The sequence below is a fragment of the Eucyclogobius newberryi genome, unplaced genomic scaffold, assembly GCF_026437365.1.
Source record: "Eucyclogobius newberryi isolate DKJ021-1_F unplaced genomic scaffold, fEucNew1.0.hap1 SCAF_6, whole genome shotgun sequence".
NCBI lineage: Eukaryota > Metazoa > Chordata > Actinopteri > Gobiiformes > Gobiidae > Eucyclogobius > Eucyclogobius newberryi.
The window spans coordinates 9,830,070-9,857,407 of NW_027316278.1; the positions used below are offsets into that span (position 1 = coordinate 9,830,070).

The following is a 27,338-nucleotide window of genomic DNA, read 5'->3' on the forward strand; positions in this document are numbered from 1 at the left end:
CATTTTAACCACTCGTTTCCTCTACATTTCACTTTTGGGTCAGCATCAACTTCATGGCAAGTCCTTACGCACTTTTCCTCACTTGTCTGTGCGAATTCTACGCTAAAAAATGTGCCGTTCGTTGAGCTAACATAGATATTTGGCTTGATATCCTTCACATTAGAAGAAAACTCCCTAAACACCATGATTAAAGAGACTGAGATAAGCCAGCACAAGTGTTTAAGTGGGGGAAAAACGGCTTCACTAACTTTACAAAGACTCCCGTGTTGGGCAATAGTTCCCGTAACACATGAGTCACCGGCATGCTCCGACTAAAATAGTTTTAATCATCCCCAAAAACGCAGCCACGCTACTCAAAAATGAGTGCTTTCGCGGGCTCGCCTCACCCACTTGCTATCACCGCGCTCCTAATTGAGAGGCTTTTGTACAAACGGCTGGTGCGCCTCAGCTTGTTCAATAAAATATTTGCGGAGACATTTTAAATTCGCGGCGGCGACGGCGGTTGAAGAGGGAAGTAAATTGGCCTTGGGGCGGCGCACGGAGTCAAACCCTCAACTCCGCTCCTTCAAAACGGCGAACCCAAGCGCGCTCTACAAGTCTATTTCCGTTCGCTCATCTCCGCCGTTTGTAGGAGCAGTCGTCCCGTTATTGCGCTTCTTGTCGTATTTTTGCGCCGCGTTTGGTGCTAAGTGATCGTTAGCGTGGCGGCGCTCTGTGTAGCTCGGGGGGATCAGTCGGGCAAGCGTTTTGAGTTGGGAGGTGTGTTTGTTCGGCTGAAGCTGCTTCTCATCATTTATCACACAGGAGTCATGAAAAGGGAAGAACAAGTCCTGAAGGCTTTTAAGTGTTAACAGCGCGCTAATAGGACACGGCAAAAAGTGTAGGTTGATTTGGGAGGAAGAAGAAGGTTTATACTCCAGACAGAATGACATCTGTGCACAGAAGTCACAAGATAAAGGACTGAAAAAGAAAACAAGCACTTAAAAGTTCATATAAAACTGTCATTATTGATTGGATCTTGCATTAAATGTTATAGACACCATAACATAACAAATGATCAGATTTACCCAAACCAACAGCCCAGCTACGAGATACTAATTCTATAATAATTCTTTGAATCAGAGCTTCTCAAAGTGTGGGGCGCGCCCATTTGAGAGGGCGCAGAGCTGTGTGAGGACATTACGCATGGAAAACGGGTGTTGTGCCCCACACACCCGTTTGCCGTGGGTTTAGAACAAGGCATGGCTTTGGCCACTTGCGCAATATGCGCTCTGTCCCTCCTCGGCTTCCGTCCCTCCTCGGCCTCTGTCCCTCTGTGCGATCTTCTCACTGCTCAGTTGGCGATGTAAAGCATATCTTAAGAATATGTGTGCATACCCATCCTAACTGCATTGATCCCATGCGCTTTTTGTGTTACATGTAAAACATAAGCGTAGCACCGCACAGAAAACAGCCTGTGTGTGACGGTCGTGGGCCTAATCTGGTAAAAGTGGTCTGCAGTGAGTGCGTCTTCTCCTTGAAACGCGCGGATACATTTTTTATTAAAGGGGGTGCACCAGAAAAAGTTTGAGAAGCCTTTTAAACTTGCTTTGATTTCTCCCATTGCACAGAACCACACCACTAACTGAGACAGTGTTTTGAGCATTTGTGCGTAATATGGTTCAGATTTGACAAAGTGTAACCCCATCTCTGCGTGTGAATAGTTGAAAAGATATAATATCCTTGAGCTGGAGCCTTTGCACCTTCAATCTTTTAAAATACAGAAAACAGAACTGAGTTGCTTCTATGTTTTCTATGCATTCATTTTTAATGTGTAAAATCCCTTGCTAATTAGCTCAAAACAGCATTAATGTATTCATAATAATATAGAATAATGAATTCAAGCTTCAAGTATTTCTATAGCAATGTACCTGTAATTATCCTTCTATTTGGCCCCTTTTAACCTGCACCACACAGTCATTTCTAAAGCGCAATAACAAAGTAGACTGAAGCACACTTGACACGCAGCGAAATCACTCTGAGCATATTGCATAATCCAAATTACCAAAAACAATTATTCATCAGCTGTCACGAGCTTTAAACCACAAGCGTGACTATAACCTTCAACATTTCAAGCCTTTCCTGCTCTGAATGAGAGATAAAGATCAGGGAGAGTTTGGATCTCATTATGGGAAATCAGACGACCTCTTCTATGTCAACACAATGGTCCTTTTCAGTCATTATCATCCCCGCTGAGGTGAGCACTTTAGGCTTCAGGAAACCGCTCTATCCCAAACACAATACGATGGATAGGTGTTTGAAATAGCGGTGTGGTTCGCCGTGTCGTCATTGCGTTAAAGCAGGAATTATCCACTTTGCACAGTGGGTTGTTCAACTCTGCGCTGGACTTAGCTTTTTAAACTTAAAACGCACAACTTTACTATTGTAGAGCACACTTTGTACACAAGACAATTCAAAGTGCTTCACACAACAGGAAGAAAATGCGTTGAAATCTCAAAGACATGACAGAAATCACAAAACCATAATTTAGATTCATTCTATTTTACAATTTTGCTGAAATGAGTCATACATTTTGTCCGTGCTTATTGATCCGCCAGATGGAAAACCAGATCTGTTGGACCACACAGGCAGACTCTCCAGACACTCTTTCCCATATTTATTTGACATTGCCAGCATGACAGGCGTCTCCGGGATGGAGATGGATGGGTGAGTGTGCGCGTGCAGATTTTTAAAAAAGGGACTAACTCGTTTGAGTTCTCAAATCGGCGAAAAAAATCTCTATTATTCCTTTAAATAAGAACGTTTCATTTTATTAAAAAGAAACAAAAAAATCCGTAATACCTGACCCTTCATGTCAAAGTACCGAGTACCACTTTTGAGTACTTTGAGTTGACTTTCCAAGTAGTCTACTACCAACAGGACCAACACAAAACGCACTATTTAAATCTATTTAGTTCCCAGCTCGCACAAACCCTTTGGTGCATCACTAGAATTCACATGAATGCATTTTTGGCATTTGAACGACTTTAGAATGACTTTTTTCCCACAGCAAAGTAAAGCAGGTGTGGATCGCCAACGCTCAGATTATCCAAGCGATGGAGCCTTACGGGTTTGTGCTCAAATAAATACTGTATTATCAGCTGCGAACAGCGAGTACCAATTTGATTTGTTCACCAATTACCACTTTTACAATACATTATTTTCTTTAATTTAAACGAGCCGTAACATAGTTTGCTTCAGCGTAAAGTTTTAGAATCAACCACAAAACCATGTCCGCCACAGTTTGTTCGACTTGCATTTGGTCCTGTTGTAACCACAAACCACCACTTTATATTGCAACTGTTTTTATAATGTTTGAACAAATGTCATAAAACTTGCCCTATTCAAATAGTCTCCTCTACATTCTCCAACACGTTCAGCTCAAACAAGGCCTGTGTCTGTGTGCGACCGCTATCTCCGCGGCGTTAAGCACATCTGCACTCCAGGAAGTGCCTTATCACCCTCGCCACACAAGTTTGCACTCTGAAATGTTTGCCGCCCGTTTCGAAAAGCGCCCCATTAGCAACTGCAAGGTGACGGAGGAAGGTTGAACCAGGCAGACCTTCCCCTCCCGCTCCCGTCCCCTCCTCTTTGTTCGCCGCTAACCATCAGCCTCTCGGCAGGGGGGGGGCGCGGTCCGAAAGTGAAGGAAATTGCCGCAAATTTGCCCCGTAATTGAAAACACCTATATCCCCCAGTGCGTCGGGCGTCCTGCCTGCTCGGAAAAAGCCTCTGCACCCCTGCTTCCCCCGGTCCCGTCCTCCGTCTCCCACTGGACCCAATTGACGCAAACTACCGAGGGCCCATTTGCTGTCTGGAGGCGCGCTTGACCCGCCGTTGGTTGGTCAGATCGCCCCACCTCATCCACCAATTGCAGGTATTGATGCCCCGCAAATCTTTGGCCTCGACCCAGGGGGTGGAGTGCTTTCTGGGAAAATTGGGGGCCCCCTCAGGTGTTTGATGGCTTTTATTGATTCACACCGACGCACTCTGCTTTTTCAGACGGGGCTGAAACTGCGGTTTTGGCCTATTGTTAAGTAGTATTATTATTATAGTCTTCAGCAGATATGTGGTGTTTTATCTCTGTCTATGGCTTATCCAAGCGTTCAACTACTTTCACATTCTGTTTAAACAAAAGCAGGGCTATTTCCCTCACTACGTCCAGCTGTACGATTCAAATATATTCATCTTTGCACCCATAATAGTTCACATTTGTACGTGAACGACCTCAGATTGAAGGTCGAATAAAAAAGACACAATTCACTTTTTGAAAATCCATAAACCATTGTCAGTACAGGTTTATAGTAGTCATGTCCAAAAATATATATAGTCTTGATTTGACACACTGCAAGTCCAAAGGGGAAACTTGAGAACAGCTCGGAACAACAATTTTTTTCATTCAAACTATTGTTTCTCAAAGGGAAACTGACCTATTTCTAATTGCACAATCGCCCGTTTGTTTAACCAGTGTTTACAGTTGTTCCATCCTGGTTTATTAAGTTTTATTATAAGTCTCAAAGGGACACAACCCCCAGTTTGGGAATCAAAACTGTAAGTGTCTTGCTGAGCTAACTCGGATAAGCTGCAAAATAATGATTGTTATAATTGCTGTTGTGACAGCTTTGACCTCTTGATAGACTAATTAATTTACAAAGGAATTCAATCTAAATCCAAATTGATATTTTTCATGTGCCTTTTTTTTTTTTTTAAATAATTGAACAGAACTGTCTTTGTGCTAAATGTGTTTTCCATCTACAAATATGAGATGTTACTAATCAAATAATTGATTAGTCACAATTATTATCTTACTATAGCCTCAAGGTTATGATAAGGTCAAGGTAAGATTATGGAGACATGATTTCATACTCAGCCGTGCATTAGACTCACACTGAAAATGTCCTCTTTTGCCTAATCTAAAGCAAATTATCAGTTCTTAAAATGGTCTAGTTAATTTAATCTACAGTCATTTAACACTTTGATCCACAACTACCATCTACAAACCTCTAATATAATCTGTCCTCCATCGCTGATTGTAAAAGTCTGTGTTTTGGACCTCATGGGGTCTTCAAGGTCACGGCCCACAATCTCACCGTGCCGATTCCTGTCTTTGTCAGAAGGTTGTTTTTGCCCTGCCAATGTGTTTCCTCTGAACGCTGCGCCTTCCTCTGCAGTCGAGCGAGCGGGCTTCCTACAGCAGACAGGAAGCTCGTAGGCCTGCACAGGTTGCCACACGACTTATCTGACAGGCCCGATACCAGACTCTATCAACTCTGCGGCTTGCTGCTAACTTCACAGGGAGATGGTAGTCGTACAGAAGAAGTATTGTTGCTTCACTATCGAAAGGAAACCGAAATGCAAAGGAATGAAAGTAAAGGAATGAATGATGACGCTCGGAAACCTTTTTCTACTCTAAAATGGTATTATTGAAGGTTAAAAGGAGGTTAAAAGCGCACAGCAAAAGGCCATGGAGTGAAATGTTTGTCAATAGAGAGAAGAAAAAACTACATCTAGTTGCTCTTCATATTCTGTGTAACTGTTTCAGATGCCTCGACCTGTGGACCCCGATCCTCTCCTTTCCTTCCCTCAACTGCTGGATGGATGACCCCCACCCTATCCTGGATGACCCCCGGCCTATCCTGGATGAGCCACCCTATCCTGGATGATCCCTGCCCTATCCTGAATGACCCCCACCCTATCCTGGATGAGCCAGCCTATCATGGATGACCCCCACCCTATCCTGGATGGCCCCCACCCTATCATGGATGATCCCCGCCCTATCCTGAATGACCCCCACCCTATCCTGGATGAGCCACCCTATCATGGATGACCCCCACCCTATCCTGGATGAGCCACCCTATCCTGGATGACCCCCACCCTTTACTGGATGACCCCCACCCTATCCTGGATGACCCCCACCCTATCCTGGAGGAGCTACCCTCAATCTCTCTTTTCTTGAGTGGACTCCGGCCCTATTGACTTGAAGCGTGTCCAGGACGTGCAAACAGACGCACATCTACTTATCACTGCAACTACTACATCTAGTTACTACAACAACAACAACAACAACAACTGCAAGTAGGGATGTGACAATAACCAAAATATTGTGATATTGCATCGTCCAACGTCTCGCAAAAAATATCGTGGGCTTTCGCAAAAATATCAAGTCACACGCTTCTTTGTTTGAATTAGCAGGGGTCAGAAATGGCGGACTGGACGGGATCCGGAAACGCGCCCAACAGACTGTCAATCGGGACGAGGGGGCGAACTGACTCTCTCACACCTGGGGTACTGGTGTGAAAACTGCTACTACTACATCTATTTACAATACTACTACTACTACTTACACAGTACATCTAGTTAGTACTAACACTGTAGCTCTTTGCTAAATCTGGTGCAAAGTTATCTTGTCTTTCATAAGAGTGATGTGTTTGAACATGGTCCCTGACAAATAAACTGTAATAAACAAATTAAAAACAATTCTACGCCACATAATCAGTAACTCTCACACCAGCAGCCAGTTTGTATTGTATGTTTTACTGCTGTTTTAATGGTTTTAACTTGTTGTCCTGTGCATTGTCCAATTATTACTACTACTACTACTATGTCATCCTGTAGAGTTAGTACTTTACTGAGTCTGGGTTCTCTTGTCAGTGGTGGCATTCACAGCCTTTTTTTTCTGACTTCCCTGTGCGTATTTACACGTTTTTGTTTCACATCTGATATACTTTCCTGTTGCCTGAAATGTAAATAAACTGGATATACTGGTCTGACTTAGGGCTGTGCTTCCCCTGTACCTGTGATGTGAGTTGTATTTAACCCAAATACACTACCAGCCACTCCACATTTCAGTTCCTTCCTGTTCTTATCGCCGCCCTGATAAAGGACTTTACAAAGTACATTTTGCATATGTGTGATAAACTAACTGGCAAGTCGGGCCATATTTGTATTTTGAACTTCTGCTTTGTTGTGAGCAGGCATATAGAACACAAATAAAAAGAAGGCAACCAGGGAGCAGGGTGAAAAGTATTTGTACCACCCAGCATCAATAGTGTGGTTATTATAGTAAGAGTTCTTCACGACTTTCTCTGTTGTTCATAGACGTGGTAAATAAAGGTGAACGTACTGATATCTGCTAAGTGTATAAGTCAAATTAGAGCTGTGCAATGAATCTAATAATTGATTATCCGCTTTGCTACATCTTATAACGTGTTTATTTATCATTTACATTCAGTCGTTACAACATTATTCCACTTGTTGGCGTTAGGGGTCGGAGCTGACTGGGGCCCATCCCAGTGACTTTGGGCCTTCGGCAAAAAACACATCATCATAAAAATGTGACTTACACAAACTCTGATGTGTGTTTTATTCATTTGTGGAGTTTGAGTTGTTTCTTCACAATAGCTTATTTTTTTTATGTATATGATAGAAAGGTTTATTGCCGACTAGGAACTAGGAACGACAATATTGTTCAACATGAAACAGTGAATAATATAAATTGTAAATAAAATTGAAAAAAGGCATGCATAAAATAAGTTAGAGTTACTCAAATTGAATAAAAATGGCTAGTATTTACACAAATGTACAGTGTGTTCAGAACAATAGTGCGAAACCCGCTGCACAAGTGTGATTATACTAATTGTCACGATATTTTTTTCCATCATTGAACGGCCCTCAGTGAAACTACTCAACTAAAACCATTACTCGAGTAGTCACTGTAACTTACCCCTAGTTAGTTGCGACGAGCCTTTCAAGATAAAGGGTAAACTGACAAGGACACGGCAACGATTTTGCCCGTTCGTCCATGATTAACTGACATCTAACACAACCAAGAAGAAACGTCAACTCATTTGCTTTTCTATCACAAAGGATGAACTTTCGAGCCTCGGCGTCACATTGGAGTGGCGTAAAAAAAAAAAAGAAGTGTAATTTAAGGTAAAGCACGCCCGTATTTTAAAATTAACTCGATAAATTGGCCGTCCTGCTTCTCCAGGGACAAGCAGGCCTCCCCAGTCATTCCTGCGGTGCTTGTGTGGCAGTGAATGGGGGTGGGTTATGTTTCTGGATGGTTAGCGATATCTTCCCTCCCACTGAAACACACTCGATGTATGTCACACCAGATGGCCAGAGAACACAGAGCCTCTATCACTTGATCAAGCCTCCTCTCTGCCATAAATCAGTGCATTATTAAAAACCAACATAAACCCAACACACACACACACACATGCGCGCGTCTCTTTTCAAAGGCCCCCCGTGTGAGATATAAAACGATTTCATAAAAGCTACACTTAAAGGACAATGTAGGTGCAGCCGAGCGTGCCCGAGTGCTAATCCACGCCGGATCTCACGGGTTTTATGCACAATTTAAATACATTTAGTTGAATCTAATTAGAGGGGCTCTTCGTGTTTGCATTTACATATATATTTAGTTTAGAGATTGGAGATGAGTGATGCCGCGCGGGGAGAGGTTATTTGCACGCGTCGACATCATGTTTCATTTTTAAATCGGCCGGAAACATGTGGCGTTGCGTCTGAGGCCAGATTTGAAACAGACTCGCGTGAATATTATGTAAAACTCGTACCACCACATGGCATAAGATTGACGCCGTTGGTTCCGTGAGATGACGCTGAATGCTCTCACATAATATCAGAACAATAAAAGTACTAACTGGCATGGAGGATGTCACTTTAGCAAACTTTACATGGACTTTTCTTCATGTAATAAAGTCTTTTACAGCTATATTGTAAAAGCAGCTCGTAGGATCAAATTAGACTGCTGTGTGCTGCCTGGATCTAATTAGAAAATGTTTTTAATCTGCCGCAAACCAGGAAGTCAGGCTGATGGACAATAAGCCTCAGCTCGGCCTCCGAACGATGTGAATAATTAGGAAACTAGGAATAGGAAAGTGAGGAATAGGTTTGGACCACTGCAAACTGTTGAAAATGAACTCATTCTGGTTTTCACGCGTGGCAAAAGGCAGGTATTGCGCCTTTAATATAATGATTTAATTCTATGACGTTGTATTTGTACGGCAAGGGAAGAAACTAAATGATACAGAGGTCTTCAGAAACCTGCCTGAACACAGCTTGACCAGACCTTACCTTATTATGCTTTGGCAGATGCAGTTTTGGAGTTTTCTGCTCATTGGCGCCCCCCTTCTGCGCTCCAAGAACAACCGCCAAGACCGGCTGTGTAACAGTCTGAGGATGGCCCACGTCTGATCCTGAGAACACCAAATACACACTGAACAATTACGAAAAGTACTTATTATACAGAGGTCATGTTAAACGCAGACCACAAGCACAAGTGTAAAAAGTACTGAACCACCAGCTCTCTGGTTATTGGGCATGCAACTGACGCTTTTGACACAAGCAATTTATTTGGTTTGTTTGTTTAAATTGTTACCTAATAACAAAAAAAGTATGTGACGAGCCAAACTTTTTTAATCCAAAATTCAACAATACAGTTGCTTCTCTGAGCATTTCAATCATTCTGCTCATTTCAATAAGAGACTGGAAATGGCAACGGCAAAATTCTAGTTAATAACTATTCTAAGACAATACAATACAATACAATACAATACAATACAATACAAGACAAGACAATACAATACAATGGACTGCAACTACTAGTGACTCTGTAATGCATTAATTAGAGGAATTTACTACTATGTTCAATGGACTCATTGTAGTATATTACTATTATAGTATATTACTATTGTAGTATATTACTATTGTAGTATAGTACTATTATAGTATATTACTATTGTAGTATAGTACTATTATAGTATAGTACTATTGTACAGCTGCACTTGTAAGTTGAATGATGGCCGCCTCACAAATGATGACAATTGAATAACTATAAATGTGTCCATAAAGTACAGGCAAGAAACAGTTATATAATATAAATACTTTAAAAGGAAGTGAGACTTTGGTTGAACAGTACTGCCCTCGTGTGGTAAGAAGGTGTCATTAAACTATATACTGTATGTATGTGTGTATGTATGTATGTGTGTATGTATGTGTATATATATATATATATATATATATATATATAAACTCACCTAAACTGCACCCTCCGCGTGCGTTCTTGATTTCTCTCCCTTCAAGCTCGGGTCCTCTACCAGAGGCCCCTGGGAGCTTGAGGGTTCTTCAGTATCTTTGTTGTTCCTGCACTTTTCTGGACAGAGATGTTTTTCCTGGATCTGCTCAAGCCATTCCTCCAGTTTGGGGGTCACTGCCCAAAGTGCTCCGATCACTACGGGCACCACCGATACCTTCACACTCCAGGACTTCTCCAGCTCCTCTCTGAGGATATATATATTTATATATATAAATATATAAATAACAATCAATTTCATTGGGTTGAAGCCAGAATCAAAATGCTGTACCGAGAATATAATACATATAAATAATATAATAGGTTTATTTACTAATTTATTGTTCACATGCACAACAAAAATTGGATCATTATCTGACTTCTGGAGGTTTCAGCTTATTAAAGTCAAACACACACTTGTTTGCTGCTTACCAATATTATAGTTTATTATCTAATACAACTAAAGCAATCTTTTGCAAATCAACTTTTATTTAAGTTTATTCTATTTATTTGACCCCTTTTACCACCTTCCCACTGACCGTTGCCCTGGGGCTGTAACACTAACTCCTCCTGTGTCCAGCTTTTTTTAGCCCCTCGCTCGTGTTGATCTGGCTGCACATGATTGTGAGCAGAGACCTATTTTTAGTGTTTTGGTGTAGAGACATGAGCTGACACTTGGACAGACCACTTCACCTGCCAACTGCGCCGACATTAACGGTGAGTTTGTTTCATTAACCTTGGCACGGTCATTTTATCAGCTCGTACTTCCTGCCCTGCAAAACTGTGGTTGTCTGTGGTGACTGGGGGAAGGTGGTGGTACAGCTGGTCCAGGACACGTGAGACCATAAAACAGACATAAATGTGTAGCTCACTGTGGTGGATTCTCCTACGAGACGTGATGAGCTGTAACGTCAATGGAACACATGTAATCATGTGGAAAAAGGCCCTGGATAACACAAATTGTACCGACGATCTAAGACTGGACTAAACCTATTATGGATGCATACGCAAAATGGAAATAATTTTAATTTAATTTGGAAATTGACAAATTTGGCAAACTTATACTGTATTGGATTATACTGTATGTGCCTTCATTTCCTTTGGACGTTTTAGTTTTATTTTGTATCTCCTGTACTCTCTCTGGTCTTGTTCTGTTTTTGTGTTTGTTGAAAAATGTCCCAAATTCATAAAATTATACTTAAAAAAGAAAAGAAAAAATATATAATCATAACATAAGAATTGTTAATTATTGGTAAATTGAGGTAAATTCAGAGGCTTCAAAAAATAATATTACTTAAGCAGAAGTTCAAAATATTGGTTAAAGAAAATACTCAAGTAAAACTAAAGAAGAAAGAGTAACTTAAAGAGTCTGGACGTAACATCTGTTTTATAATGTGAAGTTTATATAATTGGAGGAACAAAATAAACATTAAATAAAACAAAAAATCTATTTTCAAAGGATCGACACAAAAATGAGGAAAAAGAAGAAAAGAAGAAACACAAATGGTCAGATCTTTTCATCTTGTCGACATAAAGCTTTTGTCACTTGTAGATTTACTCACAGCGAGAAGACGAACCAAGACTTTTACTCAAGTAAGAGTTACTTTGATAAACATATTACTCAAGTAGGAGTAAAAGTGTCAAAAAGTTACTCTAAAAAGTTGAATTCCTTGAAAAAGTGACTCAAGTAAATGTATATGAGTAAATGTAACTGAGTACTTCCTTTATTGATATCACACCACACAAAGCAAAAATGCGTTGAATGAGCGATAAATGAACATACTTTGTACTTCTACAGTAAAAGTATTCTCCAGATTCTCCAGACTGACCAAAGCCAAGTCCAGCCGCTGTAACACTGTGTGGAGACATTTAAACATGACTGTCTTACATTATATACAGACTCACTTAAACCAATACAAATACAAAGAACTGTTTCCAAATGAATGTACAACAGGAAAAAAACAGAGAAGGTTTTCCCATCTGCTCTTCCTGTTTTTTAGTTGTTTCAGAGGTCACCAGAACTGACCTTCTGCCCTCTGACCCTGACCATGTTCACTTTCAATTTACAAGCACTAACTATTTCAAGTGCCTTTGACAGGTTAGGACACCAGGGGGCCCCTGTAAACTTTCACCAAGGACCAGCAGTTCTGCCACTTTTATATTATATATTATTATATCATATCTCTTAACATAAAATAACCTTATAATATGCTTAATTAATTATCAGAATTGACCAATTAACAATATTTTATATCAAATGCTCTGATGATGTTTTAGAATAAATTGAAATGTTGTATTGTTCATTAAAAGTAGATTTGAGATAGAATATAAATCTGACATGTGATGTTTGTGCTGATCACAACGTCACATGGGACTTTCCTTTGCACAACACAATGCAGCGATGTGATTGGCTGATTGGAGTTACATGCAGAAAGCTTCACGTCCCTCTCGTTGCTCTAAAGCAGGAAAGTTCAGTGTTACAAAGAGAACTCCCTCATCCGTCTCACTGCACTTGTTTCTTATTGAGTCAAAATATAATGCACAGTGACGCGCCGAGGTTCTGGTCCGGAGGGGACTGCGATTGGGTCCAGAGGGGACTGCGATTGGGTCCAGAGGGGACTGCGATTGGGTCCAGAGGGGACTGCGATTGGGTCCGGACGGGACTGAAACGTAGTGAACGTGATAATGTTTAAGATTTCACACAAAACTTTGTGTAGTTTGTCAATTTTGATGACATTTATAATGTTACTTCCTGGTTGGACACCGTTACCGAGCAACCACATTGTAAACAAGGGACAAAATCTATATAAATGACACAATAGTTTTGAATTGACAAATAACAATACGTGATAACACCTGTTTTCTGTTGAACCATTGTTTAAACTGTCAGAAAAATGTGTCAGTTGCGCGTGTAAATAGTGTAAGTAGTGTAAATAGTGTAAGTAGTAGTAAATAGTGTAAGTAGTGTAAATAGTGTAAATAGTGTAAATAGTGTAAGTAGTGTAAATAGTGTAAGTAGTGTAAATAGTGTAAATAGTGTAAGTAGTGTAAATAGTGTAAGTAGTAGTAAATAGTGTAAATAGTGTAAGTAGTGTAAATAGTGTAAATAGTGGTAGTAGTGTAAATAGTGTAAATAGTGTAAGTAGTGTAAATAGTGTAAGTAGTAGTAAATAGTGTAAATAGTGTAAATAGTGTAAGTAGTGTAAATAGTGTAAGTAGTGTAAATAGTGTAAATAGTGTAAATAGTGTAAGTAGTGTAAATAGTGTAAGTAGTGTAAATAGTGTAAGTAGTAGTAAATATCCCTTGCAGTAATGACATAGACAGAGGGATTCTTGTTCCTGTTTACTACACATTTTCTTCACAAAATGCCACTCGACTGGTGTAAAACTATAATAAATGTTGCACCAAACTAAATCATAAGCACTTCGAGCTCTGCAGCCGGTTTAGTCTTTGTGCACTTTTTATTTGCTTTATTCATTTGCCGTCATCATCTGTCAAAAGGATTTATTAAATGTCTAAGTTGGGGGAAATGCAATTTTTCTTGTTTGCAGACAACTCAACCACAATGACCCAGAGCCAGTGAAGGGCCCGGAGCCAGTGAAGGGTCCGGAGCCAGAGAAGGGTCCGGAGCCAGTGAAGGGTCCGGAGCCAGAGAAGGGTCCGGAGACAGCGAAGGGTCCGGAGACAGCGAAGGGTCCGGAGACAGCGAAGGGTCCGGAGCCAGAGAAAGGCCCGGAGCCAGAGAAGGGTCCGGAGCCAGCGAAGGGTCCGGAGACAGCGAAGGGTCCGGAGCCAGAGAAGGGTCCGGAGACAGCGAAGGGTCCGGAGCCAGAGAAGGGTCCGGAGCCAGAGAAGGGTCCGGAGCCAGCGAAGGGTCCGGAGACAGCGAAGGGTCCGGAGCCAGAGAAGGGTCCGGAGCCAGCGAAGGGTCCGGAGACAGCGAAGGGTCCGGAGCCAGAGAAGGGTCCGGAGCCAGAGAAGGGTCCGGAGACAGCGAAGGGTCCGGAGCCAGAGAAGGGTCCGGAGCCAGAGAAGGGTCCGGAGCCAGCGAAGGGTCCGGAGACAGCGAAGGGTCCGGAGCCAGAGAAGGGTCCGGAGCCAGAGAAGGGTCCGGAGCCAGAGAAGGGCCCGGAGCCATGTGTCAGTCTGAGGATCCCGACCCTTTGGTGAGCGGTGACTCCTTGATCAACATATTTTATAACCAATTATGACTTTAGGTAATTTACTCATGTTTATAAACGCAGTATGTATTAGTTTGTTAGTAATACTTAAGATATTTGCTTTTCACGCCTTTAGGCAAAAGAAGGAAAAGGGAATATTTATTGAAACATATTTATGATTAATTATTGACCACTAGCTTGAATGCACATGATGTTTTATGTATTATGATTTTGAATAATTATCTACAAACACCTGCTTGAGTCATGTTTACAGTGTACTTTAAAGTACTCTTTCTCTTAGTTACTCTAAAAACTTTATGTTGATAACTTCTGAAGCGCTATTTTGTACTACTACTACTTCAGAACATTATTTTTAAGTACTGCAGAGGAGGGTAGTTACTTTTACTTGAGTTACATTTACTCGAGTAACTTTTTGCAGAAATTGTACTTTAGTAGTTTTCTGACACTGCACTTCTATTGCCATAATAATGAAGTAATATGAAGTAACACTGTGAGGAAATGTGTGTTTCTTGCACCAAATATGATTTCATTTTTCAAATTTTAGTTTCGATCCTTTAAAAATTCCAAACTTTGTGGATTAAATGGTGTTTTGTCCTGACAATTACATCAACTTCACATTATAAATATGAGGTTTACGCCCAGACACTACTACTATCATGTACTTCTACTAGTTTGAAGTAACTTTACACTTACTTGAGTACAATTCTTAGCTACTCTACCACACTACTCTGCAAGAAGATAGGAAAAGCTACTAGTGAATTAAAGTGCGTATGATTTTCTAATTTTGACTTTATTTGTGTAGAGAATGACAGGAAGTGACATCACACCAGGGACACTCATTCCATCCAAAGCTTATGCATAATTTACACAAAAGAAACTGCTTTTTTGACTTTCTAAACATTCGTTCAACAAAATAAAGTCACTCTCATTTATTTGTCAAATTAAAACTAAAATTACAACAGAAGAGTTTTGGCCCAGTGGTTGCAAGCTGATTTCCTAGTGTGATGTCATCAATTACAAACAGGAAGTACAATTATACACCTAAAAAATAGAAAATTTCGTGATATTTCGTCCGACCTGTCAGAGGCACGTTACACTTTTTGACATTTTGTTGGCGTCACAATAATCCTAAACAAAGTCAAGTTTACAGTACATTTGCGGCAGGTGAGAGAGGCCTACCTGATGGCCCACGACTACATCGACTACGTGACCTCCGGAGGGGCCGACGGCGCCATGGGACCGGCCCCCACGCGCTGCACGGCCGCGCTGCGACACGCCGGGGACGAGCTGCTGGTGCGGTTCCCCATTTTCTTCCGACGCTGGCCCCGCGTTTTCAAGGACGTCCGCGAGGAGACGGCCGTGCCCACGCTGACGGGCATCCTGGACCAGCACTTCTTTCCCCCGGCCCCGGGCGGCCGGCGGGGGGACCTGGCCTGGAGCGCCGTGCTGTCCGTGTACGTTCTGGCGGGGCAGATGGCGCAGCACTGCCACGAGAGCGGGATGGAGGGCGTCCTGCCGCAGCTGAAGGCCAGCGTGGGCGCCTACGTGGAGCGGGTCATCTGCCCTGAGATACGGGACAAAGGAGGATGGGTGAGACCACGTGTGCATTAGCGTAAGGCGCGGGTGTGTCCGGGGGCCGCATTTTAAAACTTATACTGAGCAGAGGGCCACAAACAACCAGATAATGTTGAATTTGACATTGTTTCGATGCCTCCACCTTTAATAAGACTTAGAACATGAATATTAGGTTGGTCTAACTTCATATTCCAATTTTACAGTAAAAAGTACAGCTTTTTGTTTTTTGGATGGACTTGGCAGGAAGCTGGAGGGCCAACAAAAATTGGTCTGAGGGCCGCGTTTTGGCCCCCAGGCCGTGGTAAGGCCTTGATTGTGCCTTCAAAAAACATCCCACTTGAGTTAACGGCTGCAATGATTTACCCTTTTTGAAGAGTCCAGAGCAAACTTCTGCATCTAAACAGAAAACAAAGAAAAATCGCCAAATTTACAGAGCCAGACACAGTGAGACGGACACTATTCTATACGTTAGGCCAAAGTACACAACATTTACTTTTCTAAAAGGTATGATTAATTCATTCATTATGTAAGAGATTAGTAGTGTGCCGCTACAAGAGATGAGGTCATCAAAAATATTTTGTTCAAATAAGAAAGAAGGAACAAAAACACACCTAAAAAAAGAGTATATCGTAAATAGTGATCAGCACTTCACTCTTTTATAAAAAATTAGACAAATAAAGTAATGTTTTTTTCACTTTTGCATGGCTTGTGGCTTCACTCGCGGCAGAAAACATTTAAGATAATATTGTGTTAGTATATTGTTTATAGTAAGTTTTTAAAAAATGCTACAATAAGAGCTTTATGATGTAAACTTTCAATTAAGGTGATATTTCTGCACTTTTCAGTTCACATTTGATTTTAAACTTCAACAAACACATTTCTGTTGGAGTGACATCGTCTGACTATCGTTAACAGGAAATAAAATAATAATAATCAAGCTATTTAACTTTGTCAATATCGCCCAGCCCTAGACTTTACAGTGAGCGTGCTTGCATCTCCACAGACCTGACTCATACACAGCCTGAAAGAGACTCCTCCTGCTTGTTTCCATGGAGAATATACCTGGGAATGGTTTTCACTTTCTCTATGGAATCATGCAGGCGATGTACTCCTCCTGAAAGTGTGTCAATTTAAGTCACTTTCTGAAAAATATTAATGGTCCCTGTTAACTTGAGAACTTTTACCTCAGCTTGAGTACTTTTACCTCAGCTTGAGAACTTTTACCTCAGCTTGAGTACTTTTACCTCAGCTTGAGAACTTTTACCTCAGCTTGAGTACTTTTACCTCAGCTTGAGAACTTTTACCTCAGCTTGAGTACTTTTACCTCAGCTTGAGTACTTTTACCTCAGCTTGAGTACTTTTACCTCAGCTTGAGTCCTTTTACCTCAGCTTGAGAACTTTTACTTCAGCTTGAGTACTTTTACCTCAGCTTGAGTACTTTTACTTCAGCTTGAGTACTTTTACCTCAGCTTGAGTACTTTTACTTCAGCTTGAGTACTTTTACTTCAGCTTGAGTACTTTTACCTCAGCTTGAGTACTTCTACTTCAGCTTGAGTACTTTTACTTCATCTTGAGTACTTTTGAAGGGACTTTTAAAGTAGAACTAAAGTAAATAACTCTTTGTAGAACTCAAGCAGGCGATGCTCCAGGTTTGGGATGAGAATCAGATTTAATTTGGCAACACAAAAATCAGAAATAAATTCAAATTGGTCAGTTTTAGTTTTGCACTCAAACGTGCCACAGCCGGAAATGGACAAACGTCAGAGGAATTGGCTTTATTGAAGTAGTGACGTGTTCACAGTAACTCATTTCATGTATCAGTCTGAACTTCACTTGCCTTTAGAGCTTTAAACCTCTGAAAATGTCCTCTTCTCTTCGCAGAGTGGTTTCGTGAGCCGGTTCGGGCAGAAGCCGGGGCTGGAGAGCAGACTGAAGACCGTGTGCTGCTGGAGCCTGTTAGCATTAGCCGTTAGCATCTTCACATACCATGTTTGGAAGCAGATGCACTGACCTCTAGTGGACATTTGATGCAACTGCTTCAGCGGTGTTACTTTTACAGCACAGGCCATTACTGCAAACTTTATTTCTCCAATATGTCTTTTAAAGCACCCTGGTACTGTACTTTCACTAATATCAGATTAAATTATGCTGCATTTCAGTAATTATAATTGCCTAATATAATATGCCTAATTGACATTTCCGGCTTCTATAATTCATTTAGGTTGCATCAAATCACCAAAGCAAGTTTCTAGCTGATTAACTCAAGGGCAATATACACTTTACTTATACAAGACTATAGCTTGTTGCACAGATAAGACAGGATTCAGAGAGAAGCTCGTGAGCTTTTATTAACAGAGTGACAAGACAACATGGAAAACTTGAAAGATTGAAACGTTACATTAGCTGTAAAATTTGGAGGAAACGGAAATTTGGCCAACTTCAGGTGTGAAAAAGATTGACAGTGAGAATCATTTAAGCGATATCCTCCTCGCCCTCATCCTCGAACTCTCCCTCCTCCTCGGCGGTGGCGTCCTGGTACTGCTGGTACTCGGACACCAGGTCGTTCATGTTGCTCTCCGCCTCGGTGAACTCCATCTCGTCCATGCCCTCGCCGGTGTACCAGTGGAGGAAAGCCTTGCGCCGGAACATGGCGGTGAACTGCTCGGAGATGCGCTTGAACAGCTCCTGGATGGCGGTGCTGTTGCCGATGAAGGTGGCGGCCATCTTGAGCCCGCGGGGAGGAATGTCGCACACGGCGGTCTTCACGTTGTTGGGGATCCATTCCACGAAGTAGCTGCTGTTCTTGTTCTGCACATTGAGCATCTGCTCGTCCACTTCCTTCATGGACATGCGGCCTCTGAAGATGGCAGCCACGGTGAGGTAGCGGCCGTGGCGGGGGTCGCATGCAGCCATCATGTTCTTGGCGTCGAACATCTGCTGTGTGAGTTCTGGGACGGTGAGGGACCTGTACTGCTGGCTTCCTCTGCTGGTGAGGGGAGCGAAGCCGGGCATGAAGAAGTGAAGACGGGGGAAGGGCACCATGTTGACCGCCAGTTTCCTCAGGTCAGCGTTGAGCTGCCCGGGGAACCGGAGGCAGGTGGTGACGCCGCTCATGGTGGCAGAGACCAGGTGGTTGAGATCGCCGTAGGAAGGTGTGGTGAGTTTGAGGGTGCGGAAGCAGATGTCGTACAGGGCCTCGTTGTCGATGCAGTAGGTCTCGTCTGTGTTTTCTACCAGCTGGTGAACTGATAGTGTGGCGTTGTACGGCTCTACGACAGTGTCTGACACTTTGGGAGAAGGCACCACGCTGAAGGTGTTCATGATACGGTCTGGGTACTCTTCACGGATTTTGCTGATAAGCAGAGTGCCCATACCAGAGCCTGTGCCTCCTCCCAGGGAGTGTGTAAGCTGAAAGCCCTGCAGACAGTCACAGCTTTCTGCCTCCTTCCTCACTACATCTAAAACAGAGTCCACCAGCTCTGCACCCTCCGTGTAATGGCCCTTGGCCCAGTTGTTACCAGCTCCGCTCTGGCCTGGAATGCAACAAATTGAGTTAGAGCCTGCTCTTGGACACATTAGCCAATTTGATTTACAGAACTGCATGCTTACCAAAGACAAAGTTATCGGGCCTGAAGACCTGGCCGAAGGGGCCGGACCTCACAGAGTCCATGGTCCCCGGCTCCAGATCCACCAGCACAGCACGGGGCACATATTTGCCACCTGGAAAAACAAAATAGTTTAGATTAAACAAATGAAATTGGTCTGCATTCCACACGCATCTACTGGTGAACCATATAATAGTGAAACTGAAGTGTTAAAAGTAGTGCATAGATTACCGGATGCTTCATTGTAGTAGACGTTGATCCTGTCCAGCTGCAGGTCACTGTCTCCGTGGTATGTTCCGGTCGGGTCGATTCCGTGCTCGTCACTGATCACTTCCCAGAACTACAAAAAAAGAACATCTAGTTATAAAACAGATTACGTGGCCATGTTTTCTCAAAAAGTCTCCCGCGCCCGTGCCATAAAGGCGGGCGCGAGCTGAGACCGGATTGGCTGCGACACAAATCGGTTAAATTTGAAAGGCCCCGGTGACGTCACAACCCGCCAAAAACGCCCACTGCGCAGACTGCAGCAGGAGCAAGTCCCGCCCCCTTCAGGCCTCAGACCAGCGCGAAGAGACACGGAGAAAAGCCGGGAGGGGAGGAGGAAAAACCGGCCTTTACGTTTAAAAACTAACACGGAACATAACGTGGCTCAACAGGAAAAAAAAAAAAAAAAAAAAAAAAAACATATTTTAGGGAACACGAGCTAATGATGTCGGATCCATGTTTAATCCAACGGGTCTGTTCAATACTAGACATTCATTAATTACGCGAAACATCGGGAAAAAGCCAATTTCAAAAAATATTTAAACGTAAAAACCATCGAAAAAAGATAAATGAATATCTAAACATCAAATAAACGCGAGTTATGCAACAATTGAACCTCAATTCCCGCGATGTTTGCCCCTTCGGAGTCTGAATGAGGTTCAGGGTGTGGCTAGAGGCTAGACACAAAGCACCGGCTTCGCGAGCAGACGCCGTGAACATTTGGACCAAAAAAGCGCGACCCGGAGATAAACGGTGATAAACACGGGACTACTGACCTTAGCACCGATCTGGTTGCCGCACTGGCCGGCCTGAAGGTGGACAATTTCCCTCATTTTTGTCTGGAGCTGGAGCGTAAACCGTGGACGTGAGAGTTCGGCTTCACAAATGATCTGCGTGCCTGAGGGCTGCGCTTCCGCCTTTATACGACAGCGCGGCCCGCCCACAGTGACGCGTTGCGCATCACTATTGGGCGAAGCCGTGGACGGACACGCGACGCGACCAGTCCGGCGCAACGTAGCCGCACCGCCATTGGTCCGAATCGCACGTCACTCACGCTCAAGATGGGGAAACGTGTGACTGCCGTAATCTGCGGACGTTGGCCTAGTTTTTCATGATGGCGGGGAAGAGGGGGATCTGACTCACTTTAGCTCGCCTGTTTTGTCCGCATTTGCGCACCGTTTAGAGCACGAAATGGGTTACGGGGCCATGTGAAAATAGGAAATAGTATAGTTTAATCCCTTTCAAACCAGCATTTCGTTTGCAGGAGGCATTTGCGCGGCTCCACGTGGCTCAGCAGATGTTCTCAGTGTCTGGCAGAGGCACGTTCACACATACCTCTGGAGGGAAATGGCTGCAGTCTCTCCACTTATTCAGTCATGTGCCTCGATAATGCCAAGTTTTCTGCACAACAGCCCAATGCAGGCAGATTAGCAGATTAGTTCCCCTTTTCGGCTGCGGCTCGTTCTCCTTATTTTGTTTTGAGGCCCAGGCTTGGACAGCATCCATGACATAACTGTTCTCACCTGCAGAAAACAGATTGGGCCCCATAACAGTGGGTTTCACGGTTTATATTTATCATTTCCAGGGGTTGGAAGTGAGTATGTAGGTTTGCATGTTCTTTAAATGCATATTCTATAGTGCATAACTGTAAAACACACATGGTTTTTCCTTATTTAATCGGAAACGATCAAATGTACGACAAATAGTGAAACAAACCAAGCCGTTTTCATCCCATGTTGCATTGTTTTATACATTCATATGTTATAATACAACACAATGTAAAATACAGCTGTCAATATCCTGTAATTCAATAATTCAAAGGCACGTTATGTCATGTTATAAAGGAAATGAAAGAAAAGGATGATTTTTATGGACGGATCGTGGCTCAATGAAGTTTCACGTTGTATTTCCCGCTTCTTTGGCGACTGAATTGGAATTTTCCTCTGTTTTTCTCGCACGATTGTCTCCGTTGCGATTAGCTTAACGCACTGGACGTTGTGGATTTGTGTCCCGGGCTTTTTTATCCCGTCCTTTCACCGGTCGTACGTGCCAAACATTGTGTTGCAGATTAGAGCTGACCGAGGCGCAGGGGAAAGGCCTGTACCAATGCAAAGCCGCGAGTAAACAAAGCAGCGAACCGGCCGGCTAACTTTATTTCCCGAATATTCAAAGCGTGCTCAAGTTGGCCCGTTTTTGTAACAGTGGTGCACTTGTGATATTGTTCCAAATGTGGGTGGCACTCCTCCTGCGCCGTGTACTTGGTAATATGACACACAAAGAGCTCTGTTGGCCTGTCACAAAGCGGATGTGTCATTTTCCTAAAAGGTCCAGCTCCTGAAGTTGAACTAGAGCCCATCCCAGAGGACACGCTTCTCTAGATTGAGCAAAAGATACTGACGTTTGAATTTTACTGAAGTTGACGGAAGAATTTTGACGGTTTTAGAGACTAGTTATTGCTTTAATGTTCTTTTCGATTCTGTCCCATTTGCCCGATCACCAAAGTAACACAGTGACTGCCCTGAGTGGGACTGGTATGGACGGTGCATTGTAGAGACCCCCGTTGATAGCGTATATAGGCTATAAATTCAACGTATGGTTTGGAGTGGCCGATAATGCGACAAATGTTTCTCCTGGATTTTATTGGTGCCTAAACGTAATGTAATGCGATATTTTGGCTGCACTGGTGATACATCGCACAAAATCTTGTATTACTATTGCATTTTATCCTTAGTGGGGATGTCACATTATTAACTTGATTGATTAAAGAAGAAACATCCAGATTTAACGATTGTCGAACACGTTATTATTCCACAAAATTGAACTCTCTGAACGACAGAAGTTAAATGTGACAAAAACATCCAGATAAACTAAAGTTCTTCACTTTTAGAGCTTTTTGGGGGCTCGATATTGAACCAAAAAGACCTCAAAATTGTCACAATTATTATTTTTGTTGGTTCTTACGATTACACCGTGACCTGAATAATCCTGCTTATCGATTAACCAAATAAGTATCAATTAGGTTGTTGAGGGAAAGGACCAGGAATCTATTTGCATGTATTTTTGCACGTTATTTATAGCAAATATTTATTGTAATATGTTTTCAAATATCTGTGTTTTGTACGAGCTGAAAACGGGGCAGAAAACATTCAGACTGCTCTTCTTTCTGCTCCTTTTCATTCATTTTTCGTGCAAACGTATGTCACCGATAATGTATTTTAAATGTTATGAAATGCATAAATCAAATAATATTCCTGACATCCCGTCGTTTTCTGCAAACGCTACAACATAATACACTTTATCGTGAAATAGGATCGCTCTTCCCCATATTGTGAGGCTATAGGGGATGATATAAGACGTCGTTATAGATGTAAGAGGTTGTTATGGATGTCATACTGTGCCGCAGCTTCATCCATTGCTACATGTGACCCGCCCTTCCACCGGCGTTGTGGGGAAACTGGAGTCCATGAGGTGCAGGGATAACGCTGCGTCGGCCGTATCGCCGCAGTTAGCTTTAGCCCGGGGTTTTCCTGGCCACTTTGTCTTCCTGCTGCCTTTATGTCACAGCGATCAATTATTCATCATCGTGGGGGGAGGATGCAGCCGGTGGGAGTGGTGCTGGTGACTCGGGCAGGTCACCTCAGCCGGCTGCTAGTCCACAGTCGTCGAGTCAGTCCTGGTTTGGACTAGTTTAAGCCGGTCGAGTCCCGGTATTGTTCTGCTTCTGTCTTTGGCGTTTCTAGGCTGCTGTTGTCTTTTCGCTAATCTAATAAAAGGTAATAGTCCCAGTTAAATCGGGGTTTAGGTCTCAGTTTCCTTGTTTTGCCATGGTTTGTATTAGCTTAGTCCCAGTAAAATCCTGGTTTAATCCAAATTTAGTCCTATTTATTCCTGGGTTTAGTATATAGTTTAGTTCTGTGTCTTGTCTAGTCCTGGTATAGCTCCTTTTTACAGACACTCCACAGTTAAATCCTGGTTTAGTCCTAATTTAGTCCTATTTATTCCAGGGTTTAGTATATAGTTTAGTCCTATATCTTTTTTAACTCTTATTTACAGACAATCCACAGTTAAATCCTGGTTTAGTCCTAATTTAATCCCATTTATTCCTGGGTTTAGTATATCGTTTAGTCCTATATCTTGTTCAACACTTATTTACAGACGATCCACAGTTAAATCCTGGTTTAGTCCTAATTTAGTCCTATTTATTACTGGGTTTAGTATATAGTTTAGCCCTATTTCTTGTTTAACACTTATTTACAGATGATCCACAGTTAAATCCTGGTCTAGTTCTGGTTTAATCCTGAAATCTGGTCTCATCCTATTGTCCCGGTATTGCAGATTTTCTTTTTTTAAGGCGTGTCCACCACAGCCTTTTAGCTTCTGATCACACACACCAAAAATACTACAAAATCGACAGCATTCGACCCTCTACGCAGCCCGTTTCCCACGCGGCGTCGAGCATTGGGTGGGATGCGGTCTGAAAGGTGAACGGGTGCATGTGCGAGCCTGTGTGAGTCCATGTTAAGGCGTGACTCAGCGTGAGAGGCTCTGCAGCACTCGGCCTCCTGTGGTCAGATCAATGCAGACGCAGATGCTGCAGCTCGCCGGGACACGCCCGTATTGATTCAAACGCTCTCGGACCTCGCGGATCCGCTGGTTAAATGTGATTTTAAAAGGCGCATAGAGGATGGACACACCCGCTTTACGCACAGGCTTATTTGTGAGCTGAAATGCTGTAATGGTTCATCATGTACTGTAGATATGAACAACGTGCGCGTAAACAGATTTTTGTCGTTGCGCCAAAAAGGCATGGCAACACAATTTAATATTTTTAGTAATTAATTTCAATGGATAGAGTCACATTCTCAATATTTGATTAAAAGTCAAATATTTAAATAGGTTGCACATATAATTAGATTGTGTGTTTTTGGATGAAATATCACACAGGAAATCCACAAAATGTTGATCTTTATCAGTATTTTGTTTGCCATTGGCTCCAAACACTTGTCATATTAATTTAAAAAGGACTTAAAATCCTCTCAAATGGCAACGATCACGTTTTTTGTGTTCAATAATGGCACCACTTTCTGAAGCCATCGTAAAAAACATATATACTGTATACATATACGTTTCACTTTTGTTTATCTATGTTGAACTTTGTGTTTCATGTGGACGGGCCCAGCAATGAAAGAGATATGGACCATAAACCAGGTCAACAAACAGTTTAAACAGTGAATATTTAAAGACTAGACGAGTCAAAGTGTCAAGTCACAATAGAAAGAAGCAGGTTCAACATTTATGAATTTGTCTTTTGGATATTTCTTATAAAAGTACAACGTAATCCACAGGAAAATCAGACTTGTAGAATCTTAGAGCAGCCCTATCCCGACAGTTCTAAACGAAAGGGAACCTAGCTTGTTGTGATGTCGTTTGCGCGGCGCGTCAATCATTTCACACACACACGCAAAGAAAACACTGTCCAGAGTCCCGCCCGGAGATATTTGGGACACACCCTGTGGACAACGCGCTGCCCCACACACTGTGAAAGCCAGCGCGGGGCAGTGCGGACCCCCGGATGGAAGGGGCTTTCGGGGGCAGACAGGTGCCGGAGAGGAGCAGCTGGCTCCAGGGCTGCACTGAGTCACTGCGGGCTCAGGTTACCCACCCGAACATACAGCCAAACAGCAGGGCTTCTCAACCGGTGGTGCACGGACCGCTGGGGCTAGCAAACGCGTACTTCATTACATGAAATAACTCGCGTCAACAATACTTCATCTATTTTGCTCTGTTTTTGCAGTTGAGTTGTTATGTCAGTCTTGGTGATGGGCGGATCAGTGCTAAATATCAATATATCGCTGTATCAATACTGACCGAGGTATCAAAAAGTATTGACTCTTCTGCATGAATATCAATACTTACATTTTTGCAAATGTTTTAAATACAGTGTTATTCTAGTTTGGATCAGTTCAAGCTGGGACAATGTAAGATAAAGTTTCAAAACACTAAAATACAAGATTCAGTGGTATCAGTATCGGATCAATATCGCGATACTGGCCGTAGTATTGCTTGGTATCAGATCGAAACAAAAATCCATGGTATCGCCCTTCACTTTGTCCATGTTTTGTATGTGAAAGTCTATTTTATTTCTTACTTTATCTTGTTTTGTTTCAGTTTATTTGCCATTTGCAGTATAAAAAACACCCAGAAAAAGGATATAACACATTTTAAGTGCTTTAGTTTAGGTAATTTAGTACTCATCGTATTTATGCAGCACTATTGCCGAAGCACACTGAGTTTTGGTCTGATTCCGATCGAAAATGATCCATCTTAAGCAATATTTCATCTTTAATGCACGTAAATCGCTTTGGATTAAGGCGACATATCGTTATTTAAGGTTTTGCAGTTGGAGGTTCAAAAATGCAAACTTCACCGGCAAAGATCTCGTTCCCACAAAGCTCCTGCAAAAGGCTCAGGCCCGACACAAAAGAACAAAAAGGGTTACGAGCCAGTGTGCATTTGTGCAGCCTGAACCACAAAAGCTTTGAGCGTTAGAAACATCTCTCCGTCCCATCAAAGTGTGTCAGGCCACGCTGTTTGTTTGAGGCGCAGCAACTCCCAGAGCGACAGTGGAAGACATAATGGTTCAGGTGGGACAAAAAGGGACAGAGAATAGATGCCCGATGTGCGTTAGCAGGGCGATACTCACGGAGGACAAAGGAGATTTCACGTGGAAGATCGAGTTGGCTCCATGCTGGGTTTCATGCGCTGGTCTAATGCCAACGAGCAGATAATACCCAAATGGCCCTGGGTTTTCAGACTAAACAAGGAGCCGTCTGAGCCGAGATTGGCTTCTGTAATAAACCCTGCGGCGTGCGGTGAAATCGAGCGAGTTTTGATGTTTTAAAAAGAGAAAGAAAACACATACCGCTTCATGATGACGTCAACTTAATTAGCCTTGACATAGCGTGAGCAAAGACTTAAATCATGATGAAAAAATGTATTTTTAAAGCAGGATTCAGGCTTAGTAACTATTTATTTAAGGGCTTGGCATTGATTACACCTGAATCTTTCTTAAAGGACACATATTATGTAAAATTGACTGTAAAATTGACTGTAAAATTGACTGTAAAATTGACTGTAAAATTGACTGTAAAATTGACTGTAAAATTGACTGTAAAATTGACTTATTTGCCTTTTCAGAAAACCGTTCCCTCATCAAAAACCTGGAGTTGCATTTAGCTTCATTCATTCAGTTTGATGATTGCTGTTGGGAAAGTCGTCTCCCTCCGAGCGCCGAAAACACTCCGTTCTGAATTTCCCAGATCTATGATGTCAGAGGTCGAGCGCCGAGATCGTCTGTGGCGGTTTTGAGTCCACGAATCATCGCCGGACTCGTTCTGAGCATTTCCGCTGCTAAATTGTGATTGTTGCAACTGCGCGGCTACATTAGCACGCGCAGTGGGCAAGCTAGCATGTGCTTATCTGACCTGTGCAATTCTATCTGCAGCCAGAAGAAGGAGCCACAAGTCATGTCTTGGCGTGGGAAATGACATGGAGTACAGTAACATGGAGTCATTACT

The 27,338-nt window shown here is 42.5% G+C and overlaps 2 protein-coding genes across 2 annotated transcripts; one reads left to right on the plus strand and one right to left on the minus strand.

Moving 5' to 3' along the window:
- The first annotated feature begins 2,674 nt into the window (after nt 1-2,674).
- Nucleotides 2,675-18,068, plus strand: bcl2l16 (BCL2 like 16). The gene is made up of 5 exons (XM_072432904.1): nt 2,675-2,706; nt 3,050-3,109; nt 13,711-14,302; nt 15,482-15,907; nt 17,774-18,068. Exons 1-5 carry the CDS (start codon nt 2,675-2,677, stop codon nt 17,900-17,902), a joined length of 1,239 nt encoding a protein of 412 aa, XP_072289005.1. The 3' UTR covers nt 17,903-18,068.
- Nucleotides 18,069-18,223: 155 nt separating this feature from the next.
- On the minus strand, nt 18,224-20,646 carry tubb2b (tubulin, beta 2b). Its single transcript, XM_072433520.1, has 4 exons — nt 20,538-20,646; nt 19,729-19,837; nt 19,502-19,612; nt 18,224-19,425 (listed from the first exon to the last, which is right to left on the minus strand). Exons 1-4 carry the CDS (start codon nt 20,592-20,594, stop codon nt 18,365-18,367), a joined length of 1,338 nt encoding a protein of 445 aa, XP_072289621.1. The 5' UTR covers nt 20,595-20,646; the 3' UTR covers nt 18,224-18,364.
- Between the last annotated feature and the right edge of the window lie 6,692 nt (nt 20,647-27,338).

Bases quoted from the DNA above. Each gene is read 5' to 3' on its own strand.
- tubb2b (XM_072433520.1), bottom strand. From the start codon at position 20,594: ATGAGGGAAATTGTCCACCTTCAGGCCGGCCAGTGCGGCAACCAGATC. The intron at 19,838-20,537 runs GTCAGTAGTCCC...CTTTTTTTGTAG, and splicing joins GCAACCAGATCGGTGCTAAG to TTCTGGGAAGTGATCAGTGA. The intron at 19,613-19,728 runs GTAATCTATGCA...TTGTTTTTCCAG, and splicing joins CTACTACAATGAAGCATCCG to GTGGCAAATATGTGCCCCGT.
- bcl2l16 (XM_072432904.1), top strand. From the start codon at position 2,675: ATGACAGGCGTCTCCGGGATGGAGATGGATGG. The intron at 2,707-3,049 runs GTGAGTGTGCGC...TTTTTCCCACAG, and splicing joins TCCGGGATGGAGATGGATGG to CAAAGTAAAGCAGGTGTGGA. The intron at 14,303-15,481 runs GTGAGCGGTGAC...CATTTGCGGCAG, and splicing joins CTGAGGATCCCGACCCTTTG to GTGAGAGAGGCCTACCTGAT.